Source organism: Sparus aurata, chromosome 5 (genome assembly GCF_900880675.1).
Source record: "Sparus aurata chromosome 5, fSpaAur1.1, whole genome shotgun sequence".
NCBI lineage: Eukaryota > Metazoa > Chordata > Actinopteri > Spariformes > Sparidae > Sparus > Sparus aurata.
This window is the reverse complement of record NC_044191.1, coordinates 15,986,643-16,005,450: the sequence shown is the minus strand read 5'-3', so window position 1 is coordinate 16,005,450 and position 18,808 is coordinate 15,986,643. Positions and strand designations below refer to the sequence as shown.

General features: G+C 43.0%; 3 protein-coding genes across 7 annotated transcripts in view; 2 read left to right on the top strand and 1 right to left on the bottom strand.

Moving 5' to 3' along the window:
* Window positions 1–71: 71 nt before the first annotated feature.
* Window positions 72–12,628, top strand: ankle2 (ankyrin repeat and LEM domain containing 2). 2 transcript variants are annotated; one of them, XM_030417607.1, is made up of 13 exons: window positions 72–203; window positions 2,710–3,222; window positions 4,582–4,776; window positions 5,238–5,422; window positions 5,997–6,185; window positions 6,282–6,404; window positions 6,760–6,823; window positions 7,334–7,509; window positions 7,606–7,712; window positions 7,833–8,023; window positions 8,296–9,169; window positions 9,519–9,650; window positions 10,567–12,554. In XM_030417607.1, exons 2-13 carry the CDS (start codon window positions 2,721–2,723, stop codon window positions 10,760–10,762), a joined length of 2,934 nt encoding a protein of 977 aa, XP_030273467.1. In that variant the 5' UTR covers window positions 72–203; window positions 2,710–2,720; the 3' UTR covers window positions 10,763–12,554. The 2 variants fall into 2 exon arrangements, with proteins under 2 accessions (XP_030273467.1, XP_030273466.1); XM_030417606.1 differs by lacking the exon at window positions 72–203 and adding an exon at window positions 1,315–1,453 and having other exon boundaries at window positions 10,567–12,628.
* A 74-nt stretch (window positions 12,629–12,702) lies between these two features.
* On the bottom strand, window positions 12,703–16,442 carry pgam5 (PGAM family member 5, serine/threonine protein phosphatase, mitochondrial). 4 transcript variants are annotated; one of them, XM_030417609.1, is made up of 6 exons: window positions 15,932–16,442; window positions 15,344–15,516; window positions 15,015–15,140; window positions 14,706–14,800; window positions 13,635–13,768; window positions 12,703–13,248 (listed from the first exon to the last, which is right to left on the bottom strand). In XM_030417609.1, the coding sequence occupies exons 1-6, from the start codon at window positions 16,159–16,161 to the stop codon at window positions 13,098–13,100; spliced, it is 909 nt and encodes a 302-aa protein (XP_030273469.1). In that variant the 5' UTR covers window positions 16,162–16,442; the 3' UTR covers window positions 12,703–13,097. The 4 variants fall into 4 exon arrangements, with proteins under 4 accessions (XP_030273469.1, XP_030273470.1, XP_030273471.1 ...); XM_030417610.1 differs by having other exon boundaries at window positions 13,635–13,765; XM_030417611.1 differs by having other exon boundaries at window positions 14,706–14,794.
* An 820-nt stretch (window positions 16,443–17,262) lies between these two features.
* Window positions 17,263–18,808, top strand: part of zdhhc8b (zDHHC palmitoyltransferase 8b) — a 66,499-nt gene continuing 64,953 nt past the window's right edge. Inside the window, exon 1 of the mRNA XM_030417608.1 lies at window positions 17,263–17,605. Coding sequence (XP_030273468.1) covers window positions 17,502–17,605 — 104 coding nt within the window. The 5' untranslated portion in view covers window positions 17,263–17,501. The remainder of the gene's footprint in view (window positions 17,606–18,808) is intronic.

Sequence of the window (18,808 nt, the reverse complement as noted above, 5' to 3'; positions counted from 1 at the left end):
AACACTGTGTGCACATTCTGTGAATGTTGTCTACAAAGCCTTTCTGGATGTCTCAAGTTCTGTCCATTTCCCCCCACATTTAAGCCGTCATTTTGATCAGGCATTATGTTAGACAAAATCGGGTCCTTGCTCTCTGCATTTTGAAACCGTAGCGGTGAGAAGACACCTAGCAGCAGCAGCAGCAGCAGCCGGGGAGAGAGGAGGTAGGCATGGCATTATTTAAAATTGTTATATTTTCACAAAAAGTGTACTACAGTTAATTATGATGCTTCTTTAGGGTGGTGTGCCCGGTTAGAGCAAAAAGCTTGTTCTCATTGTGCCAAACAACGTATCGTATTGCTAACCGGTGCCATGAGTGATTAGCTTCTTGCCTTGCTAACTGGCTAATGACAGTTAGCATGCTTTCCCAACTCAGTTTCCTAGATTGGGTCGTGTAGCTAATATTACTGTAATTTCTTTGCCTCCACCTTTTAATGGACGTTCAGGTCTGGTATAAATATATTGAGAATCGGTCTTGTCTTGCTGCCAGCTTGCCTCATACATGCCTTACCAAGTTGGCCTGCATGGATACGATTGTACCAACATGAATTTTATTTAGCTTAGTGTTTTTAAAAACATTGTATGATCACCAGTTCGTCATTTTCATGTGTTTTTTTAAAACAGGCCAAAGTGGTGTAACCCAAGATAAACCTTGGCACGAGTTAGCTAGGTTGTCATTTCCTTGGATTAGTCACGTCTGATAGGAGAACATAATGCTACATTCAAAACTTGGGGATAGCACGTAAATATAAGTGACGTACTCTAACGCTGTTTTAAGTCACTTTCTGTTGAATGTGTGAAAATAAAATCTCTCGTTAATTGTTGAGAGGCACAGGAACTTTGTGATTAACAAGAACAAGTCATGTGAAGTGCTTTTGTTTTGATATGGTAGTACACCATAAATGTGAAAAGCAGGTTGATATTCACAAATTCTAACTATAAATCCAAAGGAAACACAAACCAGGTGCCTAAGTTTTTATTCGCACGGACTAGCAAGTCATTTGGAGTGGTGTTTTATGATGTTATAATTAACGAATGTAGGCTTGTTACAGAAATTGGCGTAGTGTAGACGGTGTGCAGTGGTGGCGTTTTTCAATGTTATGTCACATACCGGTGTAGGGTACCTTGCAAATTATCAAATGCATCGCTCCTCGGAAAAATAATGAATAAATAGAAATGTATAATCCAGTTTGTGTAGCTGCTTTTCACCCTCAAGTCGTCTATGTTTGAGTTTTCCCACCGGTCGGGAATGCAGCGTGCGCCCTCCCTTAAAACTGAGCATGCGCACAACATGTTGTAAACAATGAGACTATTCCAGACCGTCTCAAGCTTTGTGTCTGTCCAACACTTTATCTGTGCAAAACTAACAACGATTTTCCACAACTCCGCGTGTATTAAATAAAAATGTTTCTCGGTAAGTATATGTGCACATTTGTTACCAAATGTCATCACGCACACTTGGATTTTTATCGGCATCATCACTACGAAGACGTATCAAATTTGTTACGTTACAGCTCGAAAACCCACCTCGAATGGCATACTTGGGCGTGACAGCATGCGATGAACCGACTAATAATGCCTTAATTTACCTAATTTTCTACATATTTGTACTCGTTAATATTCCTGCGCGAACTCTTTGCTTCACTCTGCCAGTTTAGATTTTCATCGGAGCAGTTTCCCTCATGCTAGCTTTGTCAGGCACACTCCCCGGCTGCTAAAGCTGACTTGTTCGTTAGCAAGCTAGCAAGCTAGCTAGCAGGTGCTAGTCTCACATTATCGGGGTTTGGTTCGGCTAAACTAATATGTCGAGTTAGTAATATGGGTGTATGGAACTGAAATGGTGCTGTCTTTATTGTATCACAGGGACTCGTAGTTGTGAAACACGGTGTTGCCATTGAACAAGCAAGAGCTGTGTAAAAGATTTGTGCCGCCTTCCTGGAAATACTGTATTTGGCATTGAAGGACAAGTGCTCACTTCTTGGTACAAGCGGCCCGTTTTACATTTTTACAAATGTGTGGCAGCTTGTTGTAGCATATAAAAATGGATGGCATTTACTGTATGGGCACGCAGAGCAATTCCAGGCTCTTTGATTGCTGATTATGGGAATTATAGTGGAAGGTAAAAACCTACTAAGATTGCTTTGTAATTTAATCTATGGTTTCACCAATGTTTTGCTTCCTGTGCTAATATTAGAGTTTGTCTCCAGTGTACAGTAATAATACCAAGCTTAATTAAGTTGTGTGTTCAGACGGTCAGGCAATTGGTAAAATTGGGTTGTTTTTATTCCATGAATTTATGGTTGATATTTGTGTGTAATGGTGGTGAAGCTGTATGGATGGGGCAAAAACACATCAGAAACAAGAAGACCTTCTGATACTCACCTGTCATCTTGTCGAAACATTAGTCTACCTGGAAGAAACTATAATTTTTTTTTAATTGGCATTCACAAGTATTGAAGAAATCATCCTGGAATAAATCAGATTTTGTAGCTTTGTTCAAGTATAAATTGTGAGAAAAATATGGAAATTATGATTCTTGATATGTGGAGTAGTAGTGGAACACGACAAAGAGACCAATAACAAGTATCACATATTTCAACATCAGGGTTGTTTTGTTTACTGACAGCTGCTTGTCATGATTGCTGAAGTGTAATGTTTTCTGTGTTGTAGGGAGCTGAAGCATGGAGGCGGTTCTGAGCAGGCTGAGGGGGCTAAGTGCTGATGAACTGCGCGAGGAGTTTGCGCGTGCAGGCGTCAAGTGCGGCCCCATCACAGCTACCACCCGAGCCACCTTTGAGAGGAAGTTAGCCCGAGTCCTGGCTGGACCCGAGAGCAGTGCCACTGAATTGGACAGCAGCTCATCAGCAAGCGTCTTGGGCAATGTGGCCGCTGTTGCTGATCATGGCAAACCTGTGTCATGTGCCACCTTAGCCGTTGCAACCAATACTGCTGCAACAAGCAGCAAGCCTACTGAGACTGCAAGTGAGGAGTTGGACTTTGGCTACGGAATAGGTCTCAACCCACCAGAGGAAGAGGAGATCTCAGCAAAGACGTCTTCACATAGTTTAGCTGAAGGCAGTAACTCTCAATTCAAAACAGAAACCTCTTCAAAGCCCGCACAAGCATCTCCAACCTTTTATTATGGAGTATGTCCACTGTGGGATGATGTTTTGGCTAGAAATGGTAAGAGACACATTTTTTGTCATACAGACTTCAGTGTTACTAAAGGTTTGCGAAAGTTACATCTCACCTCAGAAATAGTGTATTCAAAAATACTTTTAAACCATGACTTGACCTCCATATGAATTTGTAAATCCCCCATCATCTCATGAATAAATCCATTGGCACCTAAACACCTATACATTCGCACCAGTAAATCACATGGAGTGATGTTGAACACTTGTTCTCCCACACTCAAGATAAAAAGAAATTCAACTTGTTCATGTGACAAATTAGTTGATTTAAATGGTGTAGTTCTCACTATACTCAATTTTTCATTGAGGTTTTTTTTTTTTTTTTTTTTTTTTTTTTTATCATGTGTTTAATCATAGTGTTTATTGATTCTTTTGGGGTGTTCTGGTGGGGCAGAAAAACCTTTGATTCCATCTGGTGCGACTATTGGACGGAATTATATGCGATAAATATATCAATTTGACGTAAATTATCAAAACCAGTTTTGCCTAATCTAAAATACCCGACTACTGTGAACACTATTGTCTTTTATAGGTTAAACTTTTGGCTTTAAACCAGTTAGCCAAAACATTTAAACCACTGACAGTTGAAGTGAACAACATTGGGTCCTGGCATTCGTGTTAATGTCCTTTGACACGTAACGCCCCCCCTAAAACCACAGTAGGTGAAGTACAACACTCATGGCACAGAACTCCATTACGGCAGAACAAGTCTGACCTATGGAGCCCCCACCTTGCCACCCACAGGATCCAAATCAGCCACAACCTAAAAAAAAATCACTGACAGCAGTCAGTCATATTGTTAAGACGTTGTTTTGGTTGTTGAGTGTCTGTGGTTTTCAGTCTTTGGTGGATCGGTGTATACTGACTTGAGGCTAAAGTCCACCTTACGTTACCATGTTGCTTGTTTGTTTATTCATGATATCTTGATGTTGTTACTTTCTGTATTTGTTTTGGAGAGAAAGTTCCCATAAACAAATAAGAAACTGAGGTTGATGTAGTCTGACATGTATTTGTTTAGTGGATGAAAATGTGTTGCTATTTCTTTGGTGGTAGGTACCAGGGCATTAGAACTTCCTGGCTGCTCTGAAATAGAGTATTGATCCCATTAATCTTGAGTAACCACAACAATCAATGCTCGTAATGTTAATCTGACAGGGCAGTCTGTTATTGCAACTCATCCTCATCAGAATATGACTACAAGCTGACCCCACAGAAAAGTAAAGAACGCAAAAACATCCTTCAAACAACAGTTGCATTACATTTACAAACAGTAATGTATGTAACAAACATCATGAATGAAAATGGAAAAAAGCTGATTGATCCAAGAGTGTTTTTCCTTTGTCTGTAGAGAGAGCACATGTCTACACAGATAAGAAAGATGCCCTTCAAGCTGTAAAGATGATGAAGGGCGCCCGCTTCAAAGCCTTTCCTATCCGTGAGGATGCAGAGAAGTTTGCTAAGGGGATCTGTGACTACTTCCCCTCTCCCAACAAATCTACACCTTGTGTATCTCCTGTCAAACCAGGCCTCGTCATGGGTAAAGGTAAGTAGTTACGACGTGGACACAGAGCTCTCAGTAGAACAGCCCTCTGTTATGTATTTTATTAGAAGTCTAATCTAGGTCTCATCAAGGCATGGCACACTGATCTTTTGGGTCATGGTAGCAGGCCAATGCTCTCAGTAACATGCACAATAGAGAGCTGCAGGCTTGAAGTGAAGTGAATTGTTTCCTGTTGATAGAACGCTCTTTCTGTTATTACATTTGCTTGAAGTCATTTATTTGCAGTTTCTTCTTTTTTGCATAATTCTTGCCTTTTTGCCTTTAATTCAAGTGCTGATCATTGTAATGATGATGATTCCTCCTAGCCTTGTCAAGTGTAATGGTGTCTGAGATGTCATCTGACAAACATAAAAACGTAAACTGATGTACAGGGCACACCAGCCTTGAACAATATTTGGACTGCCTGTGCTTGTCCTTCACTCTCCTCTCCCTCTTCACACCAGACCACATGGAGGTCGATACCATCAACAGGGAGCGGGCCAACAGTTTCAAGAGCCCACGCACCCAGGATCTCACCGCTAAACTGAGGAAAGCTGTGGAGAAGGGAGACGAGGTGGCCTTCAGCGAGCTGGTGTGGAACAATCCACGCTATCTCATTGGCTCAGGTGATAACCCCACCATTGTGCAGGTGAGGACAAGTCACTTCCTTGGTGTCTTTATATTTGTTTATTGCAACTTTCTGAACCAGATTCATAAACATAGAATGAATATAAGGCAGCATTGTTTGAGGTTGTTATAGTAGTACTTTTTTAGTTTCTCAAAGTCTGTGAAAGCTTTATGATAATTATAAAGATGCATTACCTTATTCACAATGTTGTCATTTGCTTATATGTGAATGTCTTTAACATATCTGCACCAACACTTACAGCTAATGTCCTAAGATGAATAAGGAAATGACTTGATTTTTATGTGTGTAATGAATATTGCCTCTCTTCTTCTCTTCTTATCCGTCTTAAATTCAAAGCATTACATCGGTCTTTTGAAGTTAGTGTAAAACCTTAAAATTTGATGACACTGTTAAATAAATACCAAAATTAGTTTCTGAGACCCTGGGGCTTAAAAATGAAATGAATGTTGGATAACTTCAGCCGGTGACTGTAAGGTCATGCTGCTTTTGGACAAAATTATCCTTTCCTGTTGACAGGAGATTAAGGAGGATTACGTCCTGATCCATACAGTTGTTTGTTGTTTTGTCTGGTTAGGAGGGCTGCCGGTACAACGTAATGCATGTGGCAGCCAAGGAGAACCAGGCCGGAGTCGCCCAGCTGCTGCTAGACACCTTGGAGAACCCAGAGTTTATGCGCCTCATGTACCCAGACGACCAGGAAGTTATGCTGCAGAAACGTATCCGCTACATTGTAGATCTTTACCTCAACACTCCAGATAAGGCTGTAAGTTCTTACCATATGAGTTAAACCAGATTCAAATAGAAGTTGATGGGCTGTCTATTCATATTGTGTTTTGCTTTGTTCGTCTGTATGTTCCAGGGCTTTGAAACACCACTCCACTTTGCCTGTAAGTTTGGGTGCCCGGACATGGTCAATGTCCTGTGCTCGCATCCTGACATCGATAAGAACTGCAAGAACAAGGATGGCCAGAAGCCTTGTGATGTAAGGAGTTCTATTTTTAACCCTTATTTAACCAAGTGACATGCACACCGAATAAGACAAACAATATTGTTGTTGTGTTATTAAGTACAACATATTTCTGGTGTACTGCACAATACTGCTGAACACTGACATCCTGGCAGTAGTTACTGAGAGGAGGTACAGCTTTACAGCACTCAGGTTTTGAAGCCGTGACCTTTTAGCTTGCTTTTTAAATCTTTTGGCAACAATCACTCATTTCACATAGAGGGCTAAACATAGATGAGCATGAGCAAATTCTTTCCCCTGCTAATCCAGCAGCAGTTCAATGTTGTCAGCTGTACATATATCCACAGTTGTTCTTCTTTTCTTTCCACAGCTTATTTGTAGCAGGAAAAATAAAACTCAAGAAGTGAAGCAGAAGATAAGTGATTATTTAGAGGGTAAGGACACTGACATTTCTTAAACATTACAGGTTTTTGTTCATATTCTCTCCTGTTTTCTGAAGGACACATGCAAGGGACGTTTAATATTACTCACACAGAGAGCTGGTTAAACAGAAGCATCATGTTACATCATGCAGTTTGGATTTGACTGTGCCACCTCAGTCTTGCCTTTTCTCTTTCTGTCCTGTTTGTTATGGTGTTTGTTGTGGTGACTGATAGTAGCAATTATAAAACATCATTAGCAGGTAGGGGTGTCACAACTTCAGTCCTCAATCGAAAGGTGATCCAGATGAGCTCAATTTGCGATCATCAAAAGCGCCCCAAACCCTTTATTGATTTGCGTGTGGGAAGAGGGTTTAATTGGGACAGATTTGAGAAACTGAGCTATGTAACAAACTGAAACCCTCATTGAAAATGCATGTGGCCATTGTTCTGTAAAGTGTTGTGGATAAAACTCATGTCTATGGAACATGTAATCTAAACATGAAATTTTCGCTTGGCTCACAGATCGCTGCTATATCCCTTTGCTGAGGGCAGCTGACAACACCACCCAGCCCATCATTGGTGCTCTGTGGTCACCTGAGTCCTCAGAAAGTCTCTCGCTGACCCACCTGCATGCAAGAAGCCCTATGGATCCGCTGATGACTGTCACAGCCTTTGCTGGCCCACTGAGCCCTTCTAAAGCAAGTCATTTGTCAGATTGCCGGTCTTTGCTAACTCAAGTCCATCAGTGCATTACTTAAAACATTGATTAACCATACATCGTCCCTGTCCTGTAGGCAGATGATTTTCGACGGTCCTGGAAGACGCCACCCAGAGAGCGGGCGGATCATTTCCACCACATTCTCAAGTCAGATCCTGACCGTGGGGCAGAGAGGGTGGGCAGGTACGTCCGAATCGTAACTCCTCATATTGTTTTCATCGCTTTCTAAATGTATTCTCAAAAATGGGAAGGGTGATGCAACTAAACTTAATGCTGCCATCTGTAATTATCCTTGATCTACAGACAGCTGGCTCATGTGATGGGCCACCCGTGGGCCGAGTACTGGGACTTCCTGGATAGTTTTGTGGATCTGTCTTCAACTGACGGGCTGCGCAAGCTGGAAGAGTACCTTAGCAAGAAGGACTTCAGCCCATTGGCTCATGAAGAGGCTGGGGAGAATGAGACCAGCAACAGGTTCAAAACCCCCTCTCCAGGTAACTTCACCTGCTCTACATCAGGGAGGCTGCAAGTCCTGAAATAAGAAATGAGCTGCGCATTCACTGTAAATTCATTAATTCTTCCGGATGCATTTCATTAATTCTATCAGTTACTTGTTAATTGACATTTTAGTTTAATCAGTGTATTATTCTCAGATAAAGCCTCTTGTCAGATATGAGATAGACAAAGGCTCTTTCAAAGCTAGATATTCTGTTGCAATGAAGAATTACATAAAAGATACACTGTAATAATTCATCCCTGATTGCAGCCAAGCCCAAAAAGTTCTGCAACTCCATCTCTGTTGGTGCCTTCCTGGATGAGGGTGATGACATCAGCCTCGAGGAGATGAAGAACCGACAGAACGCAGCGCTCACCAGCATCACCTCCTCTGCTGCATCCAAGGACGGCCTGAAGGGAGCAGTGGGAGGCCGCGAGTTCCACATCCTTCCCATCGCACTGCATCACCGCGGGGCCGACTTGATTGAGACAGCGGCCGAGCAGGACCTTCTGTGCTGCTGCGATGACGGACTGCTGTCGCCCGGCATCGTCTGCAAAAATGGGGTGTGCTCCTCTTCCAGAGACAGGACTCACAATGGCGACAAGGTGGCCCCTCGCACCTCCCCATCCTCATCCTCTTGCCTGCTGTCGCCCATCTCCAACCTCATGGTGGAGTTCGAGCGCATGACACTGCAAGAGCCACTGGACAGCCCCACCAGCTGCAGGGAGAGGAGGAGCAGTGGTGGGAGCCGACACAGGGAGGCCAGAGACTCCTATGGCTCCCCTTCAGCCGCAGACCTGAACTCCGGGCTGAACCGCCTGTCTCTCGGGCATAGCAGTCAGGACAGTGAAACCGTGGAGGGGCCAGGCTGGAGAACAGGGGGAGGAGGGGCAGAGGAGAGGCGTAGCAGCGGGAGCTCAGAGGAGTACTTTGAAGCAGAGGAGAATCTGGAGGTGCTGGGCAGGACTAGGGGGTCAGTATCAGGGGGCCGCAACTTCTGTGCTAGGTCCAAGTCATGGGACCATGGGGGAAGGGACCTGAGCAGCTCAGGATCATCTGGGTCCTCCTACAAGTCTTTGGAGAACTCCAATGAGTTCCTACCCAGGACCCCACCGCAAATGAGAAGAGGACTTTTCATTGAAGGGTGAGTCAAGCTGGTGTCTCTGCAGAAGGCGTAAAATAAATATTGTTTTAGATGTTAAAAGAACATTTAGCTACTCAAATAAAAAAAAACACCCCTGATATTGTTTTACTATCATGTCACAATCTTTAGAGTTGATATTCCAATTAGAAATATGTAGCAACACCTGTCTGGTATATTTCAAGTCTAGAAAAGTAGCATGCAACACCAGCTGACAAACACTCCAGTCCGACTGCAATATGGGAAATGTGACTGTCAGCTAGTTCCAAAAAGGTTTGATCCCCCAACATGCAACTTACAATGACAATTATACGATAATCATACAATAGATTGATCCTGTGTCTCTTTACAGGGATACTCCAACCAAATTGGACAGAGAGGTCCTCTCAGCAATAGAAGGCATAGATGTCGATCCCCAGAAATATCCCAGCATTCAGAAGTGGAAGAGCACAATGAAGTCGTTCTCTGCATCAGACATGCACAGGTTAGTAGGCCCGGCTGACATTTTATTGCAATGCGTATCTCTCTATTGTTGTTCTGCTGATTCCACTTTGTGTTTATGATGCTGTCCTGATCTAAAAGTGTAGGTCTTTGGTCTCTGTTCCTGATTAAACCAGATTAACAGATTAAAGGCTAAATACTGTAATTCTTAGTTATTGTGTGGGGAAACAATTCAGTTGGAGTTCATTTTGTCAAAGAAATTCATGGCCTCTGCTGCTCAACTGTGATATCACTGACTGCATTTTCATGTGTGAAGTCTTCCACATACTGGTGCGTTAGATATACTGCGTAATTTATGCACACCTTAAAAATTGGAAGCAATGAAACATTATTCCAAATCAAAGGCATTTCGAGACATAAGGGCATATTTTTATAGTGTCCACTGAGGTTCTTAATACAGTCTTCCTACACCAGACTGAAATGATTTTGCTATAATAGTAAGTGAATAACAGGAGGATGATAGGTGCTGCCCTGAGAGAAATATTTTACTTACTATAGATTGTTATAGTCCTACATGACAAAAAAGAGGAGTAGGCACGGTTTGCACGGCTGAAATGTCAAGAGAGGTGTCTGGTGTGAAGAGGGCTGCATAAAGACAAAATCAGCAATCCCATCTCTTAGTGAAAGTGCAAAAAGTACCTGTTTATAAAATGTGCAAAAGGTGATCAAATGTGAACAAAAAGTTAACAACTGACTAAATGTCATAGGTCATAATAATGGCATCAAAATGTGAGGTATTTCTGCTTACAGAATGAATCTGTACCAGGTGCAGTAGGTGTTCAGTCACTTTTTTCCGGTGGGACCATAAAATCTATGCTAATTTTACCTTTTCAGTAATATTAGCTAAGGACCAATGCAGTGAATGTAACCACTTGCTGGTGTTGATGTTTGTTGTCTAGCTGGCCCAGCCCTGCGGTGGTAAAACCACGACTCAGGATGCAGCATCAGACCCCTGGCTCCCCGGTCAGCAGCCTGATGTCTCCCACCGGCCGCTTCAGTCCTGCCCGGCACGCCGCCTCGCCAGACTTCAGCCCCAGCCGTTACAGCCCTGCCAATGCTAGCTACATCCAGCGCATCCGCCTCAAGCACTTCTAACTAGCCACCAGTCTAACTGCCCTCTCCCTCCCTGTCTCCCACCACTTACGGCCATACCCTCTCAAAGCCCTAACCCCACCCCACGCCCTTCCCACAACTGCACCAAGGTGGCTACACCAGAGCTCAGAAAACCACACACCTAACAGAAATATGCACAAGTGTCTGGAAGGTTTGTATTAATGGTGTATGGTACTACTCCTATGTAATACAGAAATCCTCATCACGTTGGGTTGTGATGTACACTCAAGACTTTAAAAAGGAAAAAAAGAAACCTTGATAATTTATGTACTGTATGGGTGTGGACCATGTTGAATTGACGGTAATGTTATTTGTGGCAAGTGTGAAGCACCTGTATCATAGCCTGAGTCAACTTTTTTGAATATCGTGAGTACAAGCCGCACTCCCCAAAGTTAGGTCATCACGAAAACCTTAGTGTGGAATCCTCAACAGGATTCTGTCGCTGAAGATGTTTTTAAAAAAAGTAAAATGTCAATATTTTAAAAATTATTTTTTGTATGTTGGTCAGTAGCACAAACTTTAAATGTTTTTATTAATGGTGTTAAAACCGACTGCCATTTCCTATGTTTTCCTCAGTTCAGGAATTGCCTTAATTTTCTGAAGTGATGGACCGGTTCTCTGTCAGTTTGGACACTCTTCTCTAGCTCATATATAAAATATCTGGAAATGGTGACCTCACTGGCTGTGTCAGGCACAGATGATTACGGCAAACATGAGAAAAAACTGATAAGAATGAGAGCTTCCATGTTTTTATTTTGTTCTTTAATAAATGCATAAATTTTCCATCTTTTCTCGGTGGTTCCTGGACATGTCTTGACTTTTCCTTTCTGCCACTACAGGCGGCCTTATAATGTGCAGTTTTTTTTTTTTTAAATCAGAAATCTCATTCATTCACAAACATCTCCCACAGTGTGAGTATGAATGACGAAACATACCCATTACGTATGTTAAATTTGTCTTGTCTGGGCTAAACCTTAAATTCGCCCAGCTGGAGAATACCTTAAAGCTGTATTAAGCGACTTTCAACCACTAGGATGCAGAATGATTCCAAAACTAAATCAACAGTAACACAACCCTGATACAGTACCATCTATCGTATTATAGCTTATGATGGCCATCTTGTTAAGAAAACCTGCCTTACGCTTGCAGAAAACTCAACTGATTAGCGGAAAGCTGTACGAGTTGAGCGTTGGTTCCCAGTGGGATCGGCAGCACTCGTAAAAACCCTTTTCACGTTACAAGAAGTAGTTTGATTTAAGTGTTAATTTAAAAAAACTAGCGCTTAATAGAGCTTTAATGCCCAAAGTTATGTCACGAACCTCTTAGGTATTCAGATAGGCTTACAGTTAACTCATGTACACAGGGGCGGGTTTTGCAGTTCTCCAAAACATGGTGGAATGTGAATATGCAAAAATCTACTGGATCCTAATTATTTGTAACTTTGGGTTAAATTCATGAGGGCTTATCTATGTCTAGGATGAAAAAAAAGCCAATCATTCTGAATATTCAGATTGCCACTCTACTTAGGTCGAGAGAAACAAGTGTTCTGAATGTACATTTTTTGTGTGAACTAAACCTTTATCCGGGAGCACAAAACTACTTCACTGAGAAGATTGTATTGTCATCCTCGTGCTCTCAGGTGACAACAGATTTAATTCTGGTCTCTGAATGTTTATGAATGTGGAACTTTGCAAAAATGCACCTAAAAAACTTAAAACATGCTTCTTGTGCTTTTAGCATTCTGTGCTTTATTAAAAAAAAAAAAAAAAAAAAACTTTCATGGTGATTTCTCTTTCTGTATGTCTAGACCTCATTTGCTTTCAACTAATCAATAAAACATCACTCCTACTTTACTGCCAATATGTCTGGTTTTGTTTTTGAGAGAGATTTCAATATATTTTAGGAAAAATGTGACCGAAACAGACATTCATCATTTTCTTTTATTAACTACAGCTGCACCATACAACACATAATCCTCACTTCAATTAACTGTAATGAAATGTAGAGCTGAGAACAACATTTGCATTTACAGCAGCTATACAAATACAACTTTTTTTTTGGTTTAAAAATCAGTCACTTGTGTAAAAATCCCATTACATTCAGGAGGAGTTGCTATGCAGCTCTGAATCAGTTCTGCTGGCGTTCTATGGCACGGAGTAATCACAACCACAGAGTCTCTCATTACATTATGGTAGATCAATTACAAAATAACAACAGTAATTTTCAAGACACTTAAGGAGAAAACTGAGCTTTGACCCTGCAACCAAATGACTGGGCATCAGACTGAGTTCCTGAAACCTGCAGCGTTGTCAGGCCATCAGGTCCGTGTTAGCTTGTCCGGGGGCATGAATCCTGAATCTCCCAGAGTTCTGAGGGCCACCCTGCCACTAGGGCGGATTGTGAGCCAAGTGATGCTGCCGTTGTTCAAGCCCATCCGTAACCAGCCCTCTGGAGGAAACTGCAGAGCCCTGAGAGAACAAAAGATATGAGTAGCTCTGACGAGCATCTGGAGCTAGTGTATCTTTACAGGGCACACTTGATTTGTGTGTGACATGACACAGTGAGTAGTCTTTTGAGGGATTTTAAACCCTTGTTTTGACTAACTAGATGTACTTTAAGTCCCTTTTAACTACACACGAAAAAAGCAGTCACCTAGCTTCTATGGAGCAGCAAGAATATTTACATTAACAGGATTTTGTAAGAGCGCAATGACACATGTGAAGCACGTATTCAATCAAAAAAAATCTTATGAAAAGCAGTTGCCGCATAGTTTTAAACAATGGTTTGCAAAGCAAGAAGGCCACACTCTGGCTTCGGCCAAAGTGTGACCACCGAGTCGGCTGGCGACACAAACCTGCAGACAAAATAACGGATGACATTGGCATGACACACGATGATCTCGAAGCTGTCCTCCTTCTGCTTGGGGTCAGCACGGTGGATGTAGCGGCGGAAGGCTGCCTCAATGCGAGCGCCGTCTTCGTGGTACTGCTGGAGGACGGTAGAGAGGTTGAAAGCCACCTTTGTCACATGGAAGGGTTCTGATTGAACCCCCCAGTCAGTACAGAGTCAATACATGATATTGCTGTGCATTGTAGGGAATGTATGAAGAGTTTTCCTTCCAAAATGAGGCCAACTATTTGAAAATGTTCTCCTAAAAGCCTAATCAGCTGTGAATCACAGATGTCTGAAAATGGTTGTGAACAGCTGCACTGCTCTCTGTGGGAAATATTAGTAGTTACATTCACATTAATGATTCAATTATTTTTTCGGAGTAAGCCATTACTGAATAAAATGTTTACACGGGGTGTTGACAGGATTGTTACATTAATAATCCTGTTTCATGGTCTTGCAGCTACTATGTTCTGAGCTCGCTTTTAGATGAAAGCTTTGTTGGGTAAAAATTCAGTGACAATGCAGACAATTGCAGAAACAGTGTTGTGGTTACTTTAGATAACCCATAGTCAGGGACCCACTCTGAGCTGAAAGTTTACATTAGATTATCCAGTGACCAGGATAGAGTTTGTGCAAAGGAACACATTGAGGCTTTTTCAAAGGCAAAACTGTTTTGAAGAAAACTAAGACTACCTGCGTGGCTAGATATGATTAGGGTTAGTTAATCCGTTGGACAAAGCCAACCGTTTATGTCATCAAGAATAACACACAATCTACATACTCTCTATGCAGCAATAGCAATATTTAAACTCTAATACGATTACTCTTCAGCTTCTTAAACGCTGGCATTTTGGAAATTAACTCTTCCTACCACCATTCCTGTGGCAATGCACTGATGTATTGGCTGATTTTGCAGCTGTAAGCCTAAAGGAGCACTTGACATGACGCCTGCACAGACATGTGGGGAGCAAAAAAGTTACCCGAACAAGGATATTGCAAATACAAAAAATTGGAGCCTTGAGCCCACTCTCACCACAGCATCAGGCTTCCAGTGAGTGACTGGTGGAACTGGCTCGATGGGCGCACCCTCTCTGAGCAGATCACAACTCAACAGCTCCACTCCTGGACCCGTATGACATTTGGTGTGAGGGAGAAAATGTTAATACGCAATTGTGATGTTCAGCATCTCTGCCCCAGCTTTAAACAGAGACGTAAAGAATGTAAGAAAAATAATACCTTCAAACTTCATTTCAGGTGGTTTTCTTTTACTGATAATTCAAATGCATCCTGTGAACTCCCACACAGAGCATTTTAAAACCCCAGTGTGACATCCATCTACTACCTGGAAGGTGTTTGCTGATGATATTTGCAGTCTCTGTAGCCCTGGCCATGCTCGAGTGGATCAGAATGTCATACTTCAGTCCCAACGCTGCCAAACGCTGGCCTGTCAGCTCAGCCTGCTCACGACCTGGAAGTGGTGACACAACAAGTCATTAGAAATGGCTCGTCTGTCAGAATCTGTCAGGGGAAAATGTGGGTATAACAGCAGAGATTGTTACTTCACTGCATCACATGCATGCTGATGTAACAGCACTGAAGCTTGATGCAAGCATCAGTATATACTTGTGACTCCTGGTCAACTTTCAGATGACTTAATGGGAAATAAAGGACCTAATGGAGTGAGGATCCTCTCCTTGTCGCTGTTTCCACTCAGGTTGTACTGGGAGTGTCTGATGAGGAGGATGTTTCGTGTTGCTTTTGGTTTGCCGTTGTCCTGCTCTGAGCTGGGGTCCTCGGTTGCAGTTTCCTTCTTCTTCCCATTAGACAGTGCAGATGGGTCTCTCCTGAAAGGAGTTAAGACGAGGTTATCTTGAGATTAGAAGATTAGACACTTCGTCTCACATGGTTAACTTGAGGGATGGGGAAAATGGATTAACACAACTAATCTAATGATCTGTATGATAATTGTATTCATACATCTCGTTCTGAAGAACACTTTCAGTTTCCACAGCTATATTACACAGCTGACTAGCTTCTGATCTCATTCAAAACAGGAATTCAGTATAGCAGGATAGTAAAATTCGATCCAATAAGTAACCTCGCCGAGATCTACTTGACTTTAATCGTAGTGGATAGCCTGTTATTAAATTGATGTCTATTTGGCGTCAAAGTGAAAGGGGGAAGTGGAGGTCTGACAACATTAAGAGCTACGTTCAGATGATCAAACAGTGAACAGACAGCGAGTCTGGAGTCACGTACTTATCCCAGTTGAAGTCCCAGGAGTGTCCAGTCGGGGCTGGTGTGTGGCTGGCAGGTGTCCACGCTGGCTGCGCAGCTTGGAGGACGGTGAATCTCGACCACCGTCCGGCCGCCTCCCCGCGCCGCTCACCGAAGTATCCGCGAGAGTCGGAAGCGGCTGCCGCTAACACCACGACGGCAGAGCCTCCGGCGAAGCCGCAAATAAGTTTTAAAGTTTTTCTGTACGACATCTTGCGAGAAGGAACAACTACTGCTAGCTAATTAGCTGCTCTTAACTGCTCCACTCAGCTCTGCCGTTAACAAGGCGTGACGCTAACCGCCTCACAAATGTATGTCTTAAACGCTAAACGGCGTATGGCTGTCGACTCCACCGCCACCACGGGAAACTCAACACGCTTCTTTGGTTACAAATATCAACCAGGCGGCGGCTCTTACCGGGAAACCGAAAACACTGTCGGCACAAGAGATAGCAAGCTAATCTGAGCAGTTCGCCACAAACATCACGGTGGCTCGGCGGGGCCAAAACAGCCGGCTTTCGCCTTTCGCATAAATCCTGATTTGTGCCACACGAGGGCGCTCTAATCCCTGAATTCACTGTGGTGTAGACTCCGGGGTCCGTTCAACATGCAGCAATTAAGTGGGGCCAACTGTATGAACACACTGGTTTAAAGCCGAATAAATCAACACAGAATTTTATCAAAATTTAATTTCTTAGAAGACCGTCATGCTGCCCCTGCGTCTTCACATTTGATATTTTTACCATGTCTATGTTGGTGATAGATGACTGAATGAGTAAATAATATATTTCAACAACTTAACTTTCAGTTAAATAATGAATATTAGTATATATAAACCACGCCGAATTTAAAAGCTTGAGTTAACCTTTTGTGAAAGCTTCCATGGCTGCTTGATACCCGTGTGTATGCTTGTGTTCATGGAAAGCAACATTAAACTGCAGAATTGTAAATGAGGTTTGGTGCGGCGCGCTCTCCGCCGAGCGATCTCTGCACATTTGGACCAGAGCTACCGGCAGGGAAGCTCCCATAAAGAAAACTCAAGAGCGAGAGACAGTCATCTTAAACTTTAAGAGATTATCATATGATCAATTAATTTAATATGCAGTAAAGATCTTAAGAGTCCGTGTGTGTATATATATTATTTATTTATTTATTTTAAAGTAGGTTTTTGTATTCGCGGCATCTACCTGGCAAGAAACGCGCGCAGAGTGACTCATTCTTCCGACGAAATGCAGGAATATCGACATAACAGGTCCGATCATTTTCTTGAGGAGACGCTCGCAGGGTTTGCACAGGCTCCACCTTTTCAAGCGGTTCAGTGACCTCACCAGTGGGCTGGATTGTAAGGGTGGGATTTCCAGGCTTTCAGAGAGCGGCAGTGTATTCCTGCCTCTATCCTAGGATCTATGCGGCTTAAACGATAGCAAAAGACGGACTGTGGCTGTACCTTTGATAGCTATAGAAAAAAGGCCTATACACACTGCACACTGGATCCCTTTTCTACATGCGGACTCCAATCGGAATAAATAATTGAGGAATGTGGAAATTACAGAATGCCCAACAGCGCTGGAAAGAGATTTAAACCCACCAAATACATCCCAGTGTCCACTGCTGCCACGCTCCTTGTGGGATCGACCACTTTATTTTTCGTTTTCACGTAAGTTTTGCATCGCTTTTCTGTTCTCACTCGCTTGCACGCCGGGGCTTTCGTGCACTGTGTGTCCACTGATCACCCAGACAAGGCTGGATTTACAGCTCGAAGTTTGCATGGGTGGATCGAGTCACTTAGGTATATTAAGTGGATTTTAGAGGAGTGTATCTGTCCCAAAGGGGAATACTGGAAAAGGGGGGTGTAAAAGAGCCTGGTGATCTTGTCTTCATGTGCAGCATCAGACACATCGTTCAGACATTATACCTGCAACGGCAAACTTCCAATAAAGCACGCAAGTTTAACGCGATCGTGCCGGAGACCACAGCTTTAGGCCGCAGGTACTCACTTTCAATTGGAGAAATGCGCAGGCAGTAGTTGATACAATTAAAATGGTTGCACTGGCCCAGCAGGCGGCTGTGTTTGATTCACGCACACTCAGTTCGGGGTGGCTGCAGAGTCACACAACCTAGCCAGAGGCATTATAATCCTCCCAGGCTTGAGGCTGTCAATGTGGAGGTCCTGCAGGAGTTCCCAGCCACCATGTCTCACCTCATGTGTACACAGTCATCTAGTAATTTCACTTGGAGGAAATGAGGATTAAAGTGCAACCTCTGACCGGGGGCCAACAGGTCCCCCCTCAAAAGCACATATGAATTTAGTTCATGTGAATTTTATATGCCCTGACAAGCAGGTGGTAGTAGTTCATCCACACCAGCTGCAATCAGGATGATTACATTGTCACGCAGCCCGTCAGCCAGAATCACAGTCGTGCCAAGGACCCCCAGGTAGGACGGCTTTTGTCCCATCTGCTGAACTGTCCCATCCATTCACTCCATCTGATGAGTGAAGAGAGATAACAGCAGAGAGAGCTACATCTCTGGTCTGAATCATGAGTCCTACATTCATTCTTTTGCAGTGCTAGGTGAATGGATTATCAATGGGATCAATGCTTTGCTCAATAACGACCCCTGAGGGAGGGGGGGGGTTGGAAGTCATTTCGGGAACCTCCAACCTGGACTTAGGACTTTGGTGATACATCATCCAACCTTTATCCAAGGCAGAGTCTGCCAACAGAATAATGCTGAATGTGATTCGTCACCTCCAATAGTGCAAAAAGTAGCACTGTGGCTAATGGGAACGCGTTGAGTGTGAAGATGATGCTACTCAATTTGCATAATAAGCAATATTTATCATTTTCCATTTATAAGC